General features: G+C 39.1%; 2 protein-coding genes across 3 annotated transcripts in view; one reads left to right on the top strand and one right to left on the bottom strand.

Moving 5' to 3' along the window:
* The first annotated feature begins 42 nt into the window (after positions 1–42).
* On the top strand, positions 43–8036 carry churc1 (churchill domain containing 1). Its single transcript, XM_061987383.2, has 4 exons — positions 43–233; positions 324–459; positions 5914–5984; positions 7611–8036. Exons 1-4 carry the CDS (start codon positions 195–197, stop codon positions 7701–7703), a joined length of 339 nt encoding a protein of 112 aa, XP_061843367.1. The 5' UTR covers positions 43–194; the 3' UTR covers positions 7704–8036.
* A 220-nt stretch (positions 8037–8256) lies between these two features.
* Positions 8257–23708, bottom strand: part of ttbk2b (tau tubulin kinase 2b) — a 56956-nt gene continuing 41504 nt past the window's right edge. For both annotated transcript variants that reach the window (XM_061987374.2, XM_061987375.2), the window contains exons 14-15: positions 20325–20965; positions 8257–9718 (exon numbers count right to left, since the gene is read on the bottom strand). In XM_061987374.2, coding sequence (XP_061843358.2) covers positions 9334–9718; positions 20325–20965 — 1026 coding nt within the window. In that variant the 3' untranslated portion in view covers positions 8257–9333. The remainder of the gene's footprint in view (positions 9719–20324; positions 20966–23708) is intronic.

Genomic DNA, 23708 nt, shown 5'->3' on the forward strand with positions numbered 1-23708 from the left:
GCGGTAATGCGCCATTAAGTTGGATGTAAAAGGCGAAGAAGAAGAAGATATATCCGACTACTTTTGTGTTTACTTCCGTGGTGTTTGGGTCAAAAATGCTTTAAAGATCTATAGTTAGCTGATGAATATTAACATATCCACATTGTAGTGGTTTCCAAAAACTGTATAAAATCTAGTTGTTTATTTTTGTGACAATGTGCAACGGCTGCGTGCAAAAAGAATTCCCCGATCGGGTAGGTAAACACTTTATGCAACCATTAATGACATTTCCTAACAACTGACTTTGGAATAGAAAAAAAAAACCGTCCTACCTTGTTTATTAGGGCCACACTTGTTTGGAGGATGGCTCCTATCTGATGAACTACCTGGGCTGTGCCAGCTGCAACCACAGGGACTTCGTGTTGGTCGCCAATAAAGTCGGGGAGGATTACGACGGAGAGGAGATCGTCACCTATGACCGTAAGTCTTTAATAGCAGGGCAATTACATTTGAACACACTGGGGTCCAAAATGGGATTTACATAAGTGAAGCGTTCCTCAAGGCACCCTTACTGTAAGTCTGTGATTTATGCAACTAAAACATTTCAAAACACGACTATAAATACAAACCCCGTTTCCATATGAGTTGGGAAATTGTGTTAGATGTAAATATAAACGGAATACAATGATTTGCAAATCATTTTCAACCCATATTCAGTTGAATATGCTACAAAGACAACATATTTGATGTTTTTTGTTGTTGTTGCAAATAATCATTAACTTTAGAATTTGATGCCAGCAACACGTGACAAAGAAGTTGGGAAAGGTGGCAATAAATACTGATAAAGTTGAGGAATGCTCATCAAACACTTATTTGGAACATCCCACAGGTGTGCAGGCAAATTGGGAACAGGTGGGTGCCATGATTGGTTATAAAAGTAGATTCCATGAAATGCTCAGTCATTCACAAACAAGGATGGGGCGAGGGTCACCACTTTGTCAACAAATGCGTGAGCAAATTGTTGAACAGTTTAAGAAAAACCTTTCTCAACCAGCTATTGCAAAGAATTTAGGGATTTCACCATCTACGGTCCGTAATATCATCAAAGGGTTCAGAGAATCTGGAGAAATCACTGCACGTAAGCAGCTAAGCCCGTGACCTTCGATCCCTCAGGCTGTACTGCATCAACAAGCGACATCAGTGTGTAAAGGATATCATCACATGGGCTCAGGAACACTTCAGAAACCCACTGTCAGTAACTACAGTTGGTCGCTACATCTGTAAGTGCAAGTTAAAACTCTCCTATACAAGGTGAAAACAGTTTATCAACAACACCCAGAAATGCCGTCAGCTTCGCTGGGCCTGAGCTCATCTAAGATGGACTGATACAAAGTGGAAAAGTGTTCTGTGGTCTGACGAGTCCACATTTCAAATTGTTTTTGGAAACTGTGGACGTCGTGTCCTCCGGACCAAAGAGGAAAAGAACCATCCGGATTGTTCTAGGCGCAAAGTGTAAAAGCCAGCATCTGTGATGGTATGGGGGTGTATTAGTGCCCAAGACATGGGTAACTTACACATCTGTGAAGGCGCCATTAATGCTGAAAGGTACATACAGGTTTTGGAGCAACATATGTTGCCATCCAAGCAACGTTACCATGGACGCCCCTGCTTATTTCAGCAAGACAATGCCAAGCCACGTGTTACATCAACGTGGCTTCATAGTAAAAGAGTGCGGGTACTAGACTGGCCTGCCTGTAGTCCAGACTTGTCTCCCATTGGAAATGTGTGGCGCATTATGAAGCCTAAAATACCACAACGGAGACCCCCGGACTGTTGAACCACTTAAGCTGTACATCAAGCAAGAATGGGAAAGAATTCCACCTGAGAAGCTTCAAAAATGTCTCCTCAGTTCCCAAACGTTTACTGAGTGTTGTTAAAAGGAAAGGCCATGTAACACAGTGGTGAACATGCCCTTTCCCAACTACTTTGGCACGTGTTGCAGCCATGAAATTCGAAGTTAATTATTATTTGCAACAAAAAAAAAAAAAAAGTTTGAGTTTGAACATCAAATATGTTGTCTTTGTAGTGTATTCAATTGAATATGGGTTGAAAAGGATTTGCAAATCATTGTATTCCGTTTATATTTATATCTAACACAATTTCCCAACTCATATGTAAACGGGGTTTATAGTATAATTTTGCCATAAAGTTGAAAATTGTTGTAAGTACACCTCCGCATAACACTATCTTCATTCATATTTAGGACAATAAAAGAAACAATATGTTGTCTGTCTATCTGTGTTGGCCCTGTGATGAGGTAGGGACTTGTCCAGGGTGTACGCCGCCTTCCGCCCGATTGCAGCTGAGATAGGCTCCAGCACACCCCCGCGACCCCGAATGGGACAAGCGGTAGGAAATGGATGGATGGATGTAAATACAAACTTACAACAAAGAATTACTGTTTTTTTAGTCAGTAAGAGAAAATATATAAGGTTGCTCAATTTGCCTGAAATTCAAAAATAAATAATTTGGTAACACTTTAGTATGGGGAGCAGTGTTGGGTTAGTTACTGAAAACCAGTAACTAGTTAGTTACTTTATTTCAAAAGTAACTCAGTTACTTACACCAAATAGTAATGTGTTACTGTAAAAAGTAACTATTTAGTTACATATATATTTTTATTTTATTTTTTTTAAAGCCCCCTTTTAGTCTTCATTTCAGTACTGTTATTGCACTGGAGAATAATACAATCTGTTGATCAACTTGACATGCATTTGCATCACTCAACTCTGCTAAGCAATGTGGTCTACATACAACACACAAAGACAAAGATATGTTTCAAAGGGCCAATTTGTTTCAGGCCAGAACAAATTGACAAAACTATTTTAAATAGCTGCAACAAAACATACAGAAGTAACAAACAGCATAATAACAACATAGCTGTAAACCAAGGAAGGCACACATGACATACACAAAGCCTAACCAGGCATTTTTTTCTCTCAAGGAATTGTGAAATAAAATCATGTCTGAAGCCCAGAACACTCTACACATTTCCCCAGTTTTAGTTTAGAGAAAAGGAAAGATTGGCCTGGCCCACTAGCATCCCTCTTTATGTTTGTGAACTTTATAGTCTATACATTTAGTGATGTGATAATCAAACACTCTAGAAGTCTAGAATGAAAAAGTATACAAGAGAATTGACAGAGTGTGTGTACCTTCAGTGCGCAGTGCCTCGTTAAAGTCCAGCCGCTGTTGCTTAGGAGGTGAAGTGTCTCTCTCTTTACTAGCTTCGCTGAAGCTTGTTGCTTTTGTAGCTGTTTCAGCAGATTGGAATTGCTAGGATAGGCTCTTTCAAGACACAACTTACATTTAACTAAAATGTTTTTTTCTTTGTGGTCGACAAAAGAAAAGTAGTGAGAATATCTCCATGTTAAGAAATTCGGCTTTTCTTGTTAGTAAACACAGACACGTGCGCCTCTTCCGCAGCGCTCCAATAAAACACACTCAGATCTTCTCAGTTTCTAGCCGATACTACATAAAAAATAACGTAAAATAACGCAGTAACGCATCATGTAGTAACAGTTACTGTATATAAAAAAATAACGCGTTAAATTACTATTTACCGCCGAAAGTAACGACGTTACAAAGTAACGCGTTAGTCCCAACACTGATGGGGAACATATTCACCACTAATTAGTTGCTTATTAAAGTAACAAAGACTTAATTTAGAGTTATTTGGACACTAGAGGAACATAAGGGTTAGGGTTACTAATAAGCAATAATTCTGAGGTTATTGAGGGAAGACTCTTAGTTAATGGCTTACTGCTTGTATAATAAGGCATTAATAAGTACTTAATAATGACTAATTAAGAGCCAGTATGTTACTAATTTGCATGTTAATAAGCAACTAATTTATAGTGAATATGTTCCCCACACTAAAGTGTTACCAATTATTTAAACTGAACATTTTTTGACCGACTTGAACCATTTGATACTAAAAATGAAATAAAAATAAACAGAAAATAATATGAATTGATCAGCAACATAAACTCAGGAGCACAATATTTAAAGTTAAAGTACCGCTGAAGCGTTCCTCAAGGCACCCTTAAGTCTGTGATTCATGGAACCAAAACATTTCAAAACACGCCTATAAAATAGTATAATTTGGCCATAAAGTTGAACATTGTTGTAAGTACACCTCTGCATAAAACTATCTTCATTCATATTTAGGAAAATAAAAAACATGTAAATGTAAACTTACTTTACCTTAATAAGGCCATGCAGAATAAGGCAATAATAAGTACTTAATAATGACTAATTAAGAGCCAATATGTTACTAATTTGCATGTTAATAAGCAACTAATTAATGGTGAATATGTTCCCCGCACTAAAGTGTTACCAATTATTTAAACTCTACATTTTTTTGACCGACTTGAACCAAAATAAAAAACAATATGTAAATATAAACTTACAACCAAGAATAACTGCTTTTTTAGTCAGTAAGAGAAAATATATAAGGTTGATCAATGTGCCTGAAATTAAAAAATAAATTATTTGGTAACACTTTAGTATGGAGAACATATTCACCATTAATTAGTTGCTTATTAAAGTAAAGACTTAATTTAGAGTTATTTAGGGTTATTAATAAGCAATAATTCTGAGGTTATTGAGGGAAGACTCTTAGTTAATGGCTTACTGCTTGTATAATAAGGCCATGCAGAATAAGGCATTAATAAGTACTTAATAATGACGAATTAAGAGCCAATATGTTACTATTTTGCATGTTAATAAGCAACTAATTAATGGTGAATATGTTCCCCACACTAAAGTGTTATCAATTATTTAAACTGAACATTTTTTGACCGACTTGAACCATTTGATACTGAAAATGAAATAAAAATAATATGAATTGATCAGCAACATAAACTCAGGAGCACAATATTTAAAGTTAAAGTACCACTGAAGCGTTCCTCAAGGCACCCTTAAGTCTGTGATTTATGCAACTAAAACATTTCAAAACACGACTATAGTGTAATTTGGTCGTAAAGTTGAAAATTGTTGTAAGTACACCTCTGCATAACACTATCTTCATATTTAGGAAAATAAAAAACATGTAAATATAAACTTACAATGAAGAATAACTGTTTTTTTAGTCAGTAAGGGGAAAATGTATAAGGTTGATCAATTTGCTTGAAATTCAAAAATAAATTATTTGATACTGAAAATGAAATAAATATAAACACGGAAAATCATATTAATTGATCAGCAACATAAACTCAGGAGCACAATATTTAAAGTTAAAGTACCACTGATAGTCACACACACACTAGGTGTGGTGAAATTACCCCCTCTGCATTTGACCCATCCCCTTGATCACCCCCTGGGAGGTGAGGGGAGCAGTGAGCAGCAGCGGTGGCAACGCTCGGGAATCATTTTTGGTGATTTAACCCCCAATTCCAACCCTTGATGCTGACTGTCAAGCAGGGAGGTAATGTGGTATGACTCGGCCGGGGTTTGAACTCACAACCTACCGATCTCAGGGCGGACACTAACCACTAGGCCACTGAGTACGTTAATTAAATGAATTTAAAACACTTTAACCGACAAAACAAACAAATAAATGATAGGCTCCAGCACGCCCTGCGATCCTGAAAGGGACAAGCGGTAGAAAATGGATAGAATTTGTGCCTTTTTTCTTTTTTTTTTATTAAAATGGGGAAGTCAGGATTAATGGCTTCAATGGGCATGTTTAGTAGTGCATATTCCTGATATACAGTTTTCTACTTTCTATATGTCAAAATCCCATGTGTTTAATCTACATTAAAGACATCACAATTACATTCTAATAGGAGTTACTGATGTATAAACAAAGATGTGATGTTTTGTAGAGCTTTATAATATATTTACTACCATTTACAATTTTTTCCCTCACAGATCTTTGTAAAAACTGCAACCACGTCATCGCCAGACATGAATATACATTTGCTGTTGTTGATGAATATCAGGTAAGGACAAACACTTGATAGAAAAGACCCCCTCCCCTATGTGCTGCTTTAATACACTCCTGACTTCAAATGTAACCCCTTGTACAAGTTGGCAAGTTGTGTAAATACAATGATTTGCAAATCCTTTTCAACTTATATTTAATTGAATAGACTGCAAAGACAAGATACTTAACGTTCCAACTGGAAAACTTTTATTTTTTGCAAATATTAGCTCATTTGGAATTTGATGCCTGCAACTTGTTTCAAAAAAGCTGGCACAAGTGGCAAAAAAGACAGAGGAAGTTGAGGAATGCTCATCAGAGACTTATTTGGAACATCCCACAGGTGAACAGGCTAATTGGGAACAGGTGGGTGCCATGATTGGGTATAAAAGCAGCTTTCATTGACAAACAAGGATGGGGCGAGGGTCACCACTTTGTCAACAAATGCGTGAGCAAATTGTCCAACAGTTTAAGAACAACATTTCTCAACCAGCTATTGCAAGGAATTTCACCATCTACGGTCCATAATATCATCAAAAGGTTCAGAGAATCTGGAGAAGTCACTGCACGTAAGCGATGATATTACGCACCTTGGATCCCTCAGGCAGTACTGCATCAAAAAGCGACATCAGTGTGTAAAGGATATCACCACATGGCCTCAGGAACACTTCAGAAAACCACCGTCAGTAACTACAGTTCGTCGCTACATCTGTGAGTGCAAGTTAAAACTCTACTATGCAAAGCAAAAGCCATTTATCAACAACACCCAGAACCGGCTTCGCTAGGCTCGAGCTCATCTAAGATGGACTGATGCAAAGTGGAAAAGTGTTCTGTGGTCTGACGAGTCCACATTTCAAATTGTTTTTGGAAACTGTGGACGTCGTGTCCTCCGGACCAAAGAGGAAAAGAACCATCCGGATTGTTATAGCCGCAAAGTTGAAAAGCCAGCATCTGTGATGGTATGGGGGTGTATTAGTGCCCAAGACATGGGTAACTTACACATCTGTGAAGGCACCATTAATGCTGAAAGGTACATACAGGTTTTGGAGCAACATATGTTGCAATCCAAGCAAACACTGGACGCTCCTGCTTATTTCAGCAAGACAATGCCAAGCCACGTGTTACAACAGCGTGGCTTCATAGTAAAAGAGTGCGGGTACTAGACTGGCCTGCCTGTAGTCCAGACCTGTCTCCCATTGAAAATGTGTGGTGCATTATGAAGCCTAAAATACCACAACGGAGACCCCCGGACTGTTGAACAACTTAAGCTGTACATCAAGCAAGAATGGGAAAGAATTCCACCTGAGAAGCTTCAAAATGTGTCTCCTCAGTTCCCAAACGTTTACTGAGTGTTGTTAAAAGAAAAGGCCATGTAACACAGTGGTGTGCCAATGTGTTGCTGCACTTAAATTCTAAGTTAGTGATTATTTGCCAAAAAAAATGGAAGTTTCTCAGTGTGAACATTAAATAGTTTGTCTTTGCAGTCTATTCAATTGAATATAAGTTGAAAAGGATTTGCAAATCATTGTATTCTGTTTTTATTTCCGAATTACACGACGTGCCAACTTCACTGGTTTTGGGTTTTGTAAATCTGCATTTGTTTTGTGACGCTCTCTCACTCGTGCGTTTACGTTGCATCCTTTAGGAGTACACAATGCTTTGCATGCTGTGTGGTAAAGCAGAGGACTCCATTAGCGTGTTGCCAAATGACCCTGGACAGAACACCCCGCTCTTCTAGACCAGACAATACACCAAAAGTGTAGATAACCATTTCTGTCAGAATAATTGTATCGAAGTTATCACAAAACTTTGCGTTGCCATGAGTTCCCGGCGAGAAGACTAAAGCTGTCTTTGATCCTACCAAGAAGAAGGCTTGTAAAACTCCACTGTGTAGGATGGGGAGCGACATGAGGGTTATGTTTCTTTGATGTATTGTAATCCACAAAAAGATTTTGTCTTGACCCGAGAACTACAAAGCGGAGAGGAAGCAGGACCAGACTCCCCTCCAGGCGACCTCTTCTTTGAACTGTTTTACAACCTTTTCTTTCAACTGTTTGACCTTGTCTTTGAACTGTTTGACCTTGTCTTTGAACTGTTTTAATCAAAGGCGATGGCTGTTTACGACCCCCCCTCCCTTAAAAAAAGCTGTTACAATGTAATCAGGGAAAGTCCAAATAAAAGAGGAGGCGTACAACGTGGAACACTGTACAAGGGTACAGGTCTACGCGTTTCTCCTCATTGAGCCAAATTTAATTCTGTCTCTGTTTAATTCCTTGCTTCTTGTTTAATAAATGTCATCAGTGTTTGAACCTGACAAATTTCTGCAGGCTGCAACCCCTTTTTAAAATCTACTATGCTTACTCTAATCACTTCATACACGTGTTTTTAGTACAGTATGTCTCCTTTTAAACAAGAAAAATGGACCAGTCCAGTCACGTATGAATGATAGTCCTATATTGTTGACATATGCACTGTAAACAAACTTGGCCTCCCTGCATGTGCAGGAAATAAAGTGAGTGAAAATAAATCTTCTGTCTGATTATTTAATACCAAGAGTCATATTTGAAGTTACAAAACAAGTGTCAGATGGGCGGTGTGGCCTGTTTCCTCCCATCAAACCACGTTAAGAGTGATCAGTGGATATGCAAAACATCAAAAGCAAAATCGAAAATATTTTTGCTTGACATGTATTTTCATGACGAAAAGCAGTTTGATAGAAATGCAAACGTTGTACAAATGAATAATAAAAGGACACGATGATGCTGCTGGCTTGCTTGCATGCGATACTGAACGAGTGCACTTTTCAATACATTCTAATACGCAACTATTCATTGTTACTATTGAGCATGGTCGATATATATACAGTGGATTCTGGTCTCATAATGGCATGATGTGGCGTGTCAGTTACTGAAAGACACATTGATGACATGGCAACTCAAAAACCACAAACATCCCTTTTTTTTAGGCCACAGCAGCATATTCTTTTGCCATTGTACCTAAAAATGAAAGGAAACATTCTAAAAATGTTTTCTCAGGTTGACGCTCTCTTACTGTATTTTTAAGTGTCAGAATCTGTATGCATTTCCATTAGTTTAGCATAATTGTTCGCATTGAGCCGTGATATAAACATACAACTGCGCAATAATTTGACGACCTATGTACATGAACAATACGTGCAAATATTCACACATGAACTTTGCAGTTTGGTTTCGACCATTTTCATTCCTGAAGTGTATCAATCTCCTTGAAGGTATTCTACAATGTACGCTAATGTAGCAAATAAATACATTTCTTATACATACAGTATACATTCCCTTGAAGTGAATACCGTATTTACACATACTATCTAGTTCAGTCTTTCCTGTTTATCACCGAGTCACCTTCCCTGAGCCTTTACCTTCCTTGCTTAATCCCCTCCCCATCGAGCGAGGACCCCACTGACCCTGCCCGATGGACCTGGCTTGCAGGGCGCCGTGGCGAGGAGGCGGGGGAGGCATCAGCGGCGTCGGAGAGGAGGACCCGGAGAAGCTGGACGGGGAGCAGCTGCGTCCCTGAGGCGCCCGGCCCTCGCGGGGTTCCTGGCGGGACGGCGAGCAGCTGAGCGAACGCTGCAGGACGGAGGAGGACGAGCTGCAAGGGCGGGGAGCGGGTGTGTTGACGAGCACGCCGCCGCGGTCCTGCACCAGCTGGCTCAGACTGGACAGGGAGTCGGCGTCGCTGGTGCTGCTGGCGCGTACCCTCATGCGTCGCCGCCTGGAGAAATGAAGGATGACAATATGATACCAGATGGGCCTGCTATCTGTGCCCTGGACCTATGGCCGCCGTACTTTTAAGATGGTGTCTGAATCCCAAAGTTTTAGTTGGAACCTTACAAAATGAGCTACACAGCTAGCCTAAAAGGTTAGCATGCTTACATTAAAATGCTAACATTTAGCATGTGTGCAAACGCTAGCATGTTTCATATACCAAGTTATATGACTGTAAGGTGTATAGCAGAGGAATTAGACAAAAAAAAAAAGCGTAAAATTTGCAAAAAGTTAGCACTTTGATGTTAGCGTGCTAGCATGCTTACATTAAAATGCTAACATTTAGCATGTTTCATATACCAAGTTATATGACTGTAAGGTGTATGGCAGCGGAATTAGACAAAAAAAGCGTAAAATTTGCAAAAAATAGCAATTTGATGTTAGCGTGCTAGCATGCTTACATTACAATGCTAACATTTAGCATGTTTCATATACCAAGTTATATGACTGTAAGGTGTATGGCAGCGGAAATAGACAAAAAAAAAAGCGTAAAATTTGCAAAAAGTTAGCACTTGGATGTTAGCGTGCTAGCATGCTTACATTAAAATGCTAACATTTAGCATGTTTCATATACCAAGTTATATGACTAAGGTATATGGCAGCGGAATTAGACAAAAAAAAAGCGTAAAATTTGCAAAAAGTTAGCACTTGGATGTTAGCGTGCTGGCATGCTTACATTAAAATGCTAACAGTTAGCATGTGTGCAAACGTTAGCATGTTTCATATACCAAGTTATATGACTGTAAGATGTATGGCAGCGGAATTAGACAAAAAAAGCGTAAAATTTGCAAAAAGTTAGCACTTGGATGTTAGCGTGCTGGCATGCTTACATTAAAATGCTAACAGTTAGCATGTGTGCAAACGTTAGCATGTTTCATATACCAAGTTATATGACTGTAAGGTGTATGGCAGCGGAATTAGACAAAAAAGCGTAAAATTTGCAAAAAAGTTAGCACTTAATGTTAGCGTGCTAGCATGCTTACATTAAAATGATAACAGTTAGCATGTGTGCAAACGTTAGCATGTTTCATATACCAAGTTATATGACTGTAAGGTGTATGGCAGCGGAATTAGACAAAAAAGCGTAACATTTGCAAAAAAGTTAGCACTTAATGTTAGCGTGCTGGCATGCTTACATTAAAATGCTAACAGTTAGCATGTGTGCAAACGTTAGCATGTTTCATATACCAAGTTATATGACTGTAAGGTGTATGGCAGCGGAATTAGACAAAAGAAGCGTATAATTTGCAAAAAGCTAGCACTTTGATGTTAGCGTGCTGGCATGCTTACATTAAAATGCAAACATTTAGCATGTGTGCAAACGTTAGCATGTTTCATATACCAAGTTATATGACTGTAAGGTGTATGGCAGCGGAATTAGACAAAAAAGCGTAAAATTTGCAAAAAAGTAGCACTTTGATATTAGCGTGCTAGCATGCTTACATTAAAATGCTAACATTTAGCATGTTTCATATACCAAGTTATATGACTGTAAGGTGCATGGCAGCGTAATTAGACAAAAAAAAATCTTAAAATTAGCAAAAAATTAGCACTTTGATGTTAGCGTGCTAGCATGCTTGCATTAAAATGCTAACAGTTAGCATGTGTGCAAACGTTAGCAAGTTTCATATACCAAGTTATATGACTGTAAGGTATATGGCAGCGGAATTAGACAAAAAAAAAAGTGTAAAATTTGCAAAAAGTTAGCACTTTGATGTTAGCGTGCTAGCATGCTTACATTAAAATGCTAACATTTAGCATGTGTGCAAACGTTAGCATGTTTCATATACCAAGTTATATGACTGTAAGGTGTATGGCAGCGGAATTAGACAAAAAAAAGCATAACATTTGCAAAAAGTAAGCACTTTGATGTTAGCGTGCTGGCATGCTTACATTAAAATGCTATAATTTAGCATGGGTGCAAATGTTAGCATGTTTCACATACGAAGTTATATGACTGTAAGGTGTATGGCAGCGGAATTAGACAAAAAAAAGCGTAACATTTGCAAAAAGTTAGCACTTTGATGTGGTCGTGCTAGCATGCTTACATTAAAATGCTAACATTTAGCATGTTTCATATACCAAGTTATATGACTGTAAGGTGTATGGCTGCAGAATTAGACCAAAAAAAGCGTAAAATTTGCAAAAAGTTAGCACTTTGATGTTAGCGTGCTGGCATGCTTACATTAAAATGCTAACATTTAGCATGTGTGCAAACGTTAGCATGTTTCATGTACCAAGTTATATGACTAAGGTGTATGGCAGCGGAATTAGACAAAAAAAGCGTAAAATTTGCAAAAAGTTAGCACTTTGATATTAGCGTGCTAGCATGCTTACATTAAAATGCTAACATTTAGCATGTTTCATATACCAAGTTATATGACTGTAAGGTGCATGGCAGCGTAATTAGACAAAAAAAAGAATCTTAAAATTAGCAAAAAATTAGCACTTTGATGTTAGCGTGCTAGCATGCTTGCATTAAAATGCTAACATTTAGCATGTGTGCAAACATTAGCATGTTTCATATACCAAGTTATATGACTGTAAGGTGTATGGCAGCGGAATTAGACAAAAAAAGCGTAACATTTGCAAAAAGTTAGCATTTTGATGTTAGCGTGCTAGCATACTTACATTAAAATGCTAACATTTAGCATGTTTCATATACCAAGTTATATGACTGTAAGGATTAGACCAAAAAAAAAGCGTAAAATTTATAAAAAGTTAGCACTTTGATGTTAGGGTGCTAGCATGCTTACATTAAAATGCTAACATTTAGCATGTGTGCAAACGTTAGCATGTTTCACATACCAAGTTATATGACTGTAAGGTGTATGGCACTGGAATTAGACAAAAAAAAGCGTAAAATTTGCAAAAAGTTAGCACTTTGATGTTAGCGTGCTGGCATGCTTACAAGCATGTGTGCAAACGTTAGTATTATTTCATATACCAAGTTAAATGACTGTAAGGTGTATGGCAGCGGAATTAGACAAAAAAGCGTAACATTTGTAAAAAGTTAGCACTTTGATGTTAGGGTGCTAGCATGCTTACATTAAAATGCTAACATTTAGCATTTGTGCAAACGTTACCATGTTTCACATACCAAGTTATATGACTAAGGTGTATGGCACTGGAATTAGACAAAAAAAAGCGTAAAATTTGCAAAAAGTTAGCACTTTGATGTTAGCGTGCTGGCATGCTTACATTAAAATGCTAACATTTAGCATGTGTGCAAACGTTAGCATGTTTCATATACCAAGTTATATGACTAAGGTGTATGCAGCGGAATTAGACAAAAAAAAGCATAACATTTGCAAAAAGTTAGCACTTTGATGTTAGCGTGCTAGCATGCTTACATTAAAATGCTAACATTTAGCATGTTTCATATACCAAGTTATATGACTGTAAGGTGTATGGCAGCGTGATTAGACAAAAAAAAATCTTAAAATTAGCAAAAAATTAGCACTTTGATGTTAGCGTGCTAGCATTAAAATGCTAACATTTAGCATTTGTGCAAACATTAGCATGTTTCATATACCAAGTTATATGACTGTAAGGTGTATGCAGCGGAATTAGACAAAAAAAGCATACAATTTGCAAAAAGTTAGCACTTTGATGTTAGCGTGCTAGCATGCTTACATTAAAATGCCAACATTTAGCATGTTTCATATACCAAGTTATATGACTGTAAGGTGTATGGCAGCGGAATTCGACCAAAAAAAAGCGTAAAATTAGCAAAAAGTTAGCACTTTGATGTTAGCGTGCTAGCATGCTTACATTAAAATGCTAACATTTAGCATGTGTGCAAACGTTTTAGCATGTTTCATACACCAAGTTATATGACTAAGGTGTATGGCTGCGGAATTAGACAAAAAAAAAGCGTAAAATTTACAAAAAGTTAACTTTGATGTTAGCGTGCTAGTATGCTTACAAGCATGTGTGCAAACGTTAGCATGTTTCATATACCAAGTTATATGACTGTAAGGTGCATGGCAGCGGAATTAGACAAAAAAGCGTAAAATTTGTAAAAAATTTGCACTTTGATGTTAGCGTGCTAGCATTAAATGCTAACTTTTAGCAATTGTGCAAACATTAGCATGTTTCATATACCAAGTTATATGACTGTAAGGTGTATGCAGCGGAATTAGACAAAAAAAGCATAAAATTTGCAAAAAGTTAGCACTTTGATGTTAGCGTGCTAGCATGCTTACATTAAAATGCCAACATTTAGCATGTTTCATATACCAAGTTATATGACTGTAAGGTGTATGGCAGTGGAATTAGACAAAAAAAAAAGTGTAACATTTGCAAAAAGTTAGCACTTTGATGTTAGCGTGCTAGCATGCTTACATTAAAATGCTAACATTTAGCATGTGTGCAAACGTTAGCATGTTTCATATACCAAGTTATATGACTGTAAGGTGTATGGCAGCGAAACTAGACAAAAAAAGCGTAAAATTTGCAAAATATTAGCACTTTTATGTTAGCGTGCTAGCATGCTTACATTAAAATGCTAACATTTAACATGTTTCATATACCAAGTTATATGACTGTAAGGTGTATGGCAGCGGAATTCGACCAAAAAAAAGCGTAAAATTAGCAAAAAGTTAGCACTTTGATGTTAGCGTGCTAGCATGCTTACATTAAAATGCTAACATTTAGCATGTGTGCAAACGTTTTAGCATGTTTCATACACCAAGTTATATGACTAAGGTGTATGGCTGCGGAATTAGACAAAAAAAAAAGCGTAAAATTTGCAAAAAGTTAAAACTTTGATGTTAGCGTGCTAGTATGCTTACAAGCATGTGTGCAAACGTTAGCATGTTTCATATACCAAGTTATATGACTGTAAGGTGTATGGCAGCGGAATTAGACAAAAAAGCGTAAAAATTGTAAAAAATTAGCACTTTGATGTTAGCGTGCTAGCATGCTAGCATTAAAATGCTAACTTTTAGCAATTGTGCAAACATTAGCATGTTTCATATACCAAGTTATATGACTGTAAGGTGTATGCAGCGGAATTAGACAAAAAAAGCATAAAATTTGCAAAAAGTTAGCACTTTGATGTTAGCGTGCTAGCATGCTTACATTAAAATGCCAACATTTAGCATGTTTCATATACCAAGTTATATGACTGTAAGGTGTATGGCAGTGGAATTAGACAAAAAAAAAAGTGTAAAATTTGCAAAAAGTTAGCACTTTGATGTTAGCGTGCTAGCATGCTTACATTAAAATGCTAACATTTAGCATGTGTGCAAACGTTAGCATGTTTCATATACCAAGTTATATGACTGTAAGGTGTATGGCAGCGGAACTAGACAAAAAAAGCGTAAAATTTGCAAAAAATTAGCACTTTTATGTTAGCGTGCTAGCATGCTTACATTAAAATGCTAACATTTAACATGTTTCATATACCAAGTTATATGACTGTAAGGTGTATGGCAGCGGAATTCGACCAAAAAAAAGCGTAAAATTAGCAAAAAGTTAGCACTTTGATGTTAGCGTGCTAGCATGCTTACATTAAAATGCTAACATTTAGCATGTGTGCAAACGTTTTAGCATGTTTCATACACCAAGTTATATGACTAAGGTGTATGGCTGCGGAATTAGACAAAAAAAAAGCGTACAATTTGCAAAAAGTTAAAACTTTGATGTTAGCGTGCTAGTATGCTTACAAGCATGTGTGCAAACTTTAGCATGTTTCATATACCAAGTTATATGACTGTAAGGTGTATGGCAGCGGAATTAGACAAAAAAGCGTAAAAATTGTAAAAAATTAGCACTTTGATGTTAGCGTGCTAGCATGCTAGCATTAAAATGCTAACTTTTAGCAATTGTGCAAACATTAGCATGTTTCATATACCAAGTTATATGACTGTAAGGTGTATGCAGCGGAATTAGACAAAAAAAGCATAACATTTGCAAAAAGTTAGCACTTTGATGTTAGCGTGCTAGCATGCTTACATTAAAATGCCAACATTTAGCATGTTTCATATACCAAGTTATATGACTGTAAGGTGTATGGCAGTGGAATTAGACAAAAAAAAAGTGTAACATTTGCAAAAAGTTAGCACTTTGATGTTAGCGTGCTAGCATGCTTACATTAAAATGCTAACATTTAGCATGTGTGCAAACGTTAGCATGTTTCATATACCAAGTTATATGACTGTAAGGTGTATGGCAGCGGAATTAGACAAAAAAGCGTAAAAATTGTAAAAAATTAGCACTTTGATGTTAGCGTGCTAGCATGCTAGCATTAAAATGCTAACTTTTAGCAATTGTGCAAACATTAGCATGTTTCATATACCAAGTTATATGACTGTAAGGTGTATGCAGCGGAATTAGACAAAAAAAAGCATACAATTTGCAAAAAGTTAGCACTTTGATGTTAGCGTGCTAGCATGCTTACATTAAAATGCCAACATTTAGCATGTTTCATATACCAAGTTATTTGACTGTAAGGTGTATGGCAGTGGAATTAGACAAAAAAAAAAGTGTAAAATTTGCAAAAAGTTAGCACTTTGATGTTAGCGTGCTAGCATGCTTACATTAAAATGCTAACATTTAGCATGTGTGCAAACGTTAGCATGTTTCATATACCAAGTTATATGACTGTAAGGTGTATGGCAGCGGAATTAGACAAAAAAAGCGTAAAATTTGCAAAAAGTTAGCACTTTGATGTTAGCGTGCTAGCATGCTTACATTAAAATGCTAACATTTAGCATGTTTCATATACCAAGTTATATGACTAAGGTGTATGGCTGCAGAATTAGACCAAAAAAAGCGTAAAATTTGCAAAAAGTTAGCACTTTGATGTTAGCGTGCTGGCATGCTTACATTAAAATGCTAACATTTAGCATGTGTGCAAACGTTAGCATGTTTCATATACCAAGTTATATGACTGTAAGGTGTATGGCAGCGGAATTAGACAAAAAAAAGCGTAACATTTGCAAAAAGTAAGCACTTTTGTCTAGAGCTCGGCAGAGTAACTGTGTAATACTCTTCCATATCAGTAGGTGGCAGCAGGTAGCTAATTGCTTTGTAGATGTCAAAAACAGCGGGAGGCAGGGTGCAGGTAAAAAGGTATCTAATGCTTAAACCAAAAATTAACAAAAGGTGAGTGCCGCTAAGAAAAGGCATTGAAGCTTAGGGAAGGCTATGCAGAACGAAACTAAAACTGAACTGGCTACAAAGTAAACAAAAACAGAATGCTGGACAACAGCAAAGACTTACTGCGGAGCAAAGACAATGTCCATCCGAACATGACATGACAATCTGCAATGTCCCCACAAAGAAGGATAAAAACTGAAATATTCTTGATTGCTAAAACAAAGTAGATGCGGGAAATATCGCTCAAAGGAAGACATGAAACTGCTACAGTAAAATACCAAAAAAAAGAGAAAAAGACACCAAAATAAGAGCAAGACAAGAACTAAAACACTACACACAGGAAAACAACAAAAAACTCAAAATAAGTCAGGGCGTGATGTGACAGTACACCTACTTTGAGACAAGAGCTATAGTGATGCATGCTTGGTTATGGTTTAAAGTCATATCCAACAATTGCGACAACGACTTTTTACTGTCAACTGAGTTTCGTTTTTTTAACGATGTCTGCTGGTGGTGTGCCTTTGCATTTTTTCAACGCAAAAAATGTGCCTTGGCTGAAAAAAGGTTGAAAAACACTGCTCCAAAGCTTTCACATTTGTTTTTTTCAACTTCTTCTTCTCCAGATTTTGGCGCGCTCTACCTTCCACATTTTTCACTCAATTCAAACCGTTCCAACTCCAGCCTATTCTGGATTCGCGGGCTTTTTCCCCTTGACAAATTCCCCAAATTCCCAGATTTCCGGGATATTTTTCCCCATTCAAAATGAATTGGCCATTTTTCAAACTCCCAACATTTCCACATTTTTCAACCTATTCAAACGACTCCACCTTCAACGCATTCTACCATTCTGGAATTGTCAACTACCCTTTTTCGAAGTTAAAACAAAATCTAAGATTTTCCAGAATTCCCTGTTTTCCAAAGCCCAATTTCCACCATTTTTTCTGGCGACTACTCGTCCCAAATTTTTCGACCCACTTCAACCGTTCCATCGTCAAATCATTCCTCTTGATCAGGACAAAAAACTAAATTGTTTTTTGAACTGGAAAAATTCCCGGGTTTTCCCGAAATTCCGTAATATTCAACGACACCTGGAAGTCGAACTTTGCTTGCATTGCATGCAGAACGGCCCCGGGCCTATGGACACAACACCACTACACCCAAAGACAATGGGCATATACACAAACACACTCCCCACCCCACGCCTTCACCACCGCTTGATTCCCCTTCGGGGTTATGGACGGCTGAGTAGCGCTTTATAGCAGCAGGCCGGCCTCCAGGGCCCCAACTCCCCCCGCCCCCCTCTGTTGCGAGTTGTTGTGATTATATGTAACATGTTTATGTGTGCTGTAGACTGCAATATGACTCAAGTAAAAAACACCAACATTTTATATAAAGTTAAAGTTAAAGTACCAATGATTGTCATGTAACATGTTGATGTGTACTATGGCAAATGAGGTTTTTTCCCTTGGACGCAGTTTGGACCCCTTCCCGAGGGTCCAGCCTTTGAATGATATTTTTTACTCTTCCCCCCTTTCCCAATATCACCTTTTTCACAAAGGAGCGCCGTAAGTGGCTGATCCGTCGGCTGTCCCGTCTTGTCTCCCTGTAACGTATGTCTGCTCTTAGTGGGACTGTGCCCAAAATCTAATTTCAGTTCTTATGTGTCTTGTACATGTTAAAGAATGGACAATAATAAAGCATCCTGAATCCTGAATCCTGAATACGATTTCTCAATTCAACATGTTACTACTTCAACATTTCTCGACCGATTTGAAAAATGTCAACACCAACCATTTCAACTCATTCAGACCTTTCAGGTCTTTCACCATTTTCAAAAAAATTGCAGCTTTTCCCGAAATGCCCACATTTTTTTGGGATATTCCCATTGAAATGCATTGGACATTCTTCAAAGTTCCACAACTTCCACCATTTTCATTTGATTCAAACTGTTCCAACTTCAAAATATTCAGCCTGTTTGGGAATTGAGTGCTACCTTTCAACAATTAAAAAAAAAAATTCCAGGATTTCAGTTCAACTTCAGCATTGGAACATTCCCACGCAATTCCTTCAGGAATTGCCTCTTCTAGTTGCATGTTGAAGCTCTACTTAAAGGCCTACTGAAACCCACTACTACCGACCACGCAGTCTGATAGTTTATATATCAATGATGAAATCTTAATATTGCAACACATGCCAATACGACCGGGTTAGCTTACTAAAGTGCAATTTTAAATTTTGCGCGAAATATCCTGCTGAAAACGTCTCGGTATGATGACGTCAGCGCGTGACGTCACGGATTGTAGAGGACATTTTGGGACAGCATGGTGGCCAGCTATTAAGTCATCTGTTTTCATCGCAAAATTCCACAGTATTCTGGACATCTGTGTTGGTGAATCTTTTGCAATTTGTTCAATGAACAATGGAGACAGCAAAGAAGAAAGCTGTAGGTGGGAAGCGGTGTATTGCGGCCGACTGCAGCAACACAAACACAGCTGGTGTTTCATTGTTTACATTCCCAGAAGATGACAGTCAAGCTTTACCATTGGCCTGTGGAGAACTGGGACAACAGAGACTCCTACCAGGAGGACTTTGAGTTGGATGCGCAGACGCGGTACCGTGAGTACGCATGCAGCTGCGGCTTCCAAACATTTGATCGCTTGCCCGAACGTGCGTGCCGCTATGTGCATGTCACGTACGTAACTTTGGGGAAATATATGTGCTGTATGAACTTTGGGGAGGTGAACGGTACTTTGGGCTGTGGGATTGAGTGTGTTGTGCAGGTGTTTGAGTTGTATTGGCGGGTTATATGGACGGGGAGGGGGGAGGTGTTTGTTATGCGGGATTAATTTGTGGCATATTAAATATAAGCCTGGTTGTGTTGTGGATAATAGAGTATATATATGTCTTGTGTTTGTTTACTGTTTTAGTCATTCCCAGCTGAATATCAGGTCCCACCCGCCTCTCACAGCATCTTCCCTATCTGAATCGCTCCCACTGCCCTCTAGTCCTTCACTCTCACTTTCCTCATCCACAAATCTTTCATCCTCGCTCAAATTAATGGGGAAATCGTTGCTTTCTCGGTCCGAATCGCTCTCGCTGCTGGTGGCCATGATTGTAAACAATGTGCAGATGTGAGGAGCTCCACAACCTGTGACGTCACGCTACTCGTCTGCTACTTCCGGTACAGGCAAGGCTTTTTTATCAGCGACCAAAAGTTGCGAACTTTATCGTCGATGTTCTCTACTAAATCCTTTCAGCAAAAATATGGCAATATCGCGAAATGATCAAGTATGACACATAGAATGGACCTGCTATCCCCGTTTAAATAAGAAAATCGCATTTCAGTAGGCCTTTAATGGCTTCTTAAGATCCAACAGCGCAAAATGTAAATATTGCAATTTTTCAAGTGGTCTTAAAGTGTATAGCGGCGGGTTATAATATCATACCTGTGGTCAGCACAAGGGCCGGTGGTCGGTTTTCCAGGAGGCGGGTGAGGCGCAAACCTGCTGGTGACCTGCTCAGGAACAAAGGTGACGCTCATGGGCCGTGGGATTTTACTTTTACTGCCTGATGAGGAAGACAGGGAAAGAGGGTCTTCTCCTCCACAGTCCGACCTGGAGCCTCGCTCCGAGGAGAGCCGTTCTCGGGGCAAAGTGGCTGGCAGGTTTTCACAGGACAGCGACGGAGAAGGGGAGTGAGTGGGGGATCCAGGGACCGGGCTGCTCCAGCGGTGTCGTCTGTCCCCGTGAAGGTTCCTACTCGGAGAGTCCGGAGGGGTGGTGACGTCTCGGATTGGGATGCGGCTCAGTCTCGGCGAGGAAGGAGAGTCTTTGGGCCGTAAGGAAGTGATGGCTGGAAAGACCGCTTGAGGCTGCTGGTTTAGTTCTGAGGAGCAGTCGGGCAGACCAGAATCACTCTCCGGGTCCTTTGTCAGGAGCGCGGTGGATCCTTTAAGAGGGCTTGATGGTGGAGCAATTTCAGTCTTTCCTCCATCTTTTCGGAGTTCGTCAGATTTATTGGACTGGGCTTCCTGAGGCGTCGTATCGCTCTTCTCAAGGATAGGAAATGGTGATGTGCAGCTGAGGGACTGAAAACAACAGAATGATTAGAGGAGCAGCGTTTCCTATACTTCTATGTCGCCACAAATAGATACATGTTCCAAATTTAACGGTGCAGTAGATTGTATCGTAACTCTACTTCTGAACACATCTCGTATGCACCTGGGGCCTCATGCAATACAAAAACCTGGCGTACAAACTTTTTCGCAGCAAAGTTGAAATGTATCAAGAATGAACTGAACGTGGAAAATGTGCGGTGCCTCAAGCCATTTTCACGGCCGGCGTGTGCACATTTCTACATGCTGTAAATACTTTGGCGACACGCAGAGGTGACGCCGGCTAACTGTTTCAAATAAAGACACATACAACTAGAGATGTCTGATAATGTCGGACTGCCAATATTATCAGCCGACAAATGCTTTAAAATGTAATATCGGAATTTATCGGTATCGGTTTCAAAAAGTAAAATGTATGACTTTTTAAAACGCCGCTGTGTACACGGACGTAGGGAGAAGTACAGAGCGCCAATAAACCTTAAAGGCACTGCCTTTGCGTGCCGGCCCAATCACATACTATCTACGTCTTTTCACAACAGCCATACAGGTCACACTGAGGGTGGCCGTATAAACAACTTTAACACTGTTACAAATATGCGCCACACTGTGAACCCACACCAAACAAGAATGACAAACACATTTCGGGAGAACATCCGCACCGTAACACAACATAAACACAACAGAACAAATACCCAGAACCCCTTGCAGCACTAACTCTTCCGGGACGCTACAATATAACCCCCCCCCCAACCCCGCCCACCTCAACCTTCTCATGCTCTCTCAGGGAGAGCATGTCCAAAATTCCAAGCTGCTATTTTGAGGCATGTTAAAAAAAAATAACGCACTTTGTGACTTCAATAATAAATATGGCAGTGCCATGTTGGCATTTTTTTTCCATAACTTGAGTTGATTTATTTTGGAAAACCTTGTTACATTGTTTAATGCATCCAGCGGGGCATCACAACAAAATGAGGCATAATAATGTGTTAATTCCACGACTGTATATATCGGTGTCGGTTGATATCGGAATCGGTAGTTAAGAGTTGGACAATATCGAAATATCGTCAAAAAAGCCATTATCGGACATCTCTACATACAACAACTACTTTATAGATGGTAAATGGATTATACTTGTAAAGAGCTTTTCTACTTTCAAGGTAGTCAAAGCTCTTTGACACTATTTCCACATTCACCCATTCATACACACATTCACACACTGATGCAGGGCGCTAACCATGACCCATCAGGAGCAAGGGTGAAGTGTCTTGCTTAAGGACACAACGAATGTGACTGGGATGGCGGAAGCTGGAACCCTCAAGTTGCTGGCATGGCCGCTCTATCACCCGAGCCACGCCGGACATATGAATAAAAACCAGCCCAGCGTGTGCAAGTACCGTATTTTTCGGACTATAAGTCAACGTTTTATGACTTATAGTCAACGACTTATGTGTGAAACTATCAACACATTACTGTAAAATATCAAATATTATCATTTATCTCATTCACGTAAGCGACGAGGAAAATGTCCGCAATTGTCACACACACGCCAACCAATAAGAATTCGGCGGGGGCGGGTCATGGCAGAAGTGCATTGTGGGTCATGATATGCTAACTGCTATATGCTAATGCCGGAGCTATTAAAATGGATCACATCAACATTGGCAGTAACTTATAAAAACTGAGAAGGGCTGAACTAAAATGGCACCGAAAAGGAAATTATATACTGCAGATTACAAGCTGGACGTAGTGAAATATGCAGCAGAGAACAGCAATCGAGCAGCAGAAAGAAAGAACGCTAGCGGGGTGCATACCAGAGGCGACACCGAGGAAGAAGATTTCATGGGATTTAGCGATTAGGAGTGACAGATTGTTTGGTAAACGTATAGCATGTTCTATATGTTATAGTTATTTGAATGACTCTTACCATAATGTTACGTTAACACAGTGTTTTTCAACCTTTTTTGAGCCAAGGCACATTTTTTGCGTAGAAAAAATCCGGAGGCACACCACCAGCAGAAATCGTTAAAAAACGAAACTCAGTTGACAGTAAAAAGTCGTTGTCGCAATTGTTGGATATGACTTTAAAGCATAACTAAGCATGCATCAATATAGCTCTTGTCTCAAAGTAGGTGTACTGTCACCACCTGTCACATCACACCCTGACTTATTTGGACTTTTTTGAGGTTTTCCAGTGTGTAGGGTTTTACTTCTTGTCTTGCGCTCCTATTTTGGTGGCTTTTTCTCTTTTTTTGGTATTTTCCTGTAGCAGTTTCATGTCTTCCTTTGAGCGATATTTCCCACATCTACTTTGTTTTAGCAATCAAGAATATTTCCGTTGTTTTTATCCTTCTTTGTGGGGACTAGAGATGCGCGGATAGGCAATTATTTCATCCGCAACCGCATCACAAAAGTCGTCAACCATCCGCATCCACCCGAACTAACATTTAATCAAAACCGCACCCGCCCGTTGTTATATATCTAATATAGACGATGCAAGGCATTAGTGAGGTTATAAAGCTTTTGCCTGTTAAAGAAAGGAGACTGCTCCAATGTAGCAGAGACATTCAATGCGTGCCACGCTGTCACGGCCCAGATGCACACCAGTGCGCAATCATCTGGGAGCCGCGCTGAGCCCACCTCCAAGCGCGCTCGCGCCACTCAAACTGCTGCAGGCAGCTGCGTTCTATCTTGTTTTAACATCCTGTGGCACTCTTCT

Source organism: Nerophis lumbriciformis, linkage group LG26, assembly GCF_033978685.3.
Source record: "Nerophis lumbriciformis linkage group LG26, RoL_Nlum_v2.1, whole genome shotgun sequence".
Classification (NCBI taxonomy): Eukaryota; Metazoa; Chordata; class Actinopteri; order Syngnathiformes; family Syngnathidae; genus Nerophis; species Nerophis lumbriciformis.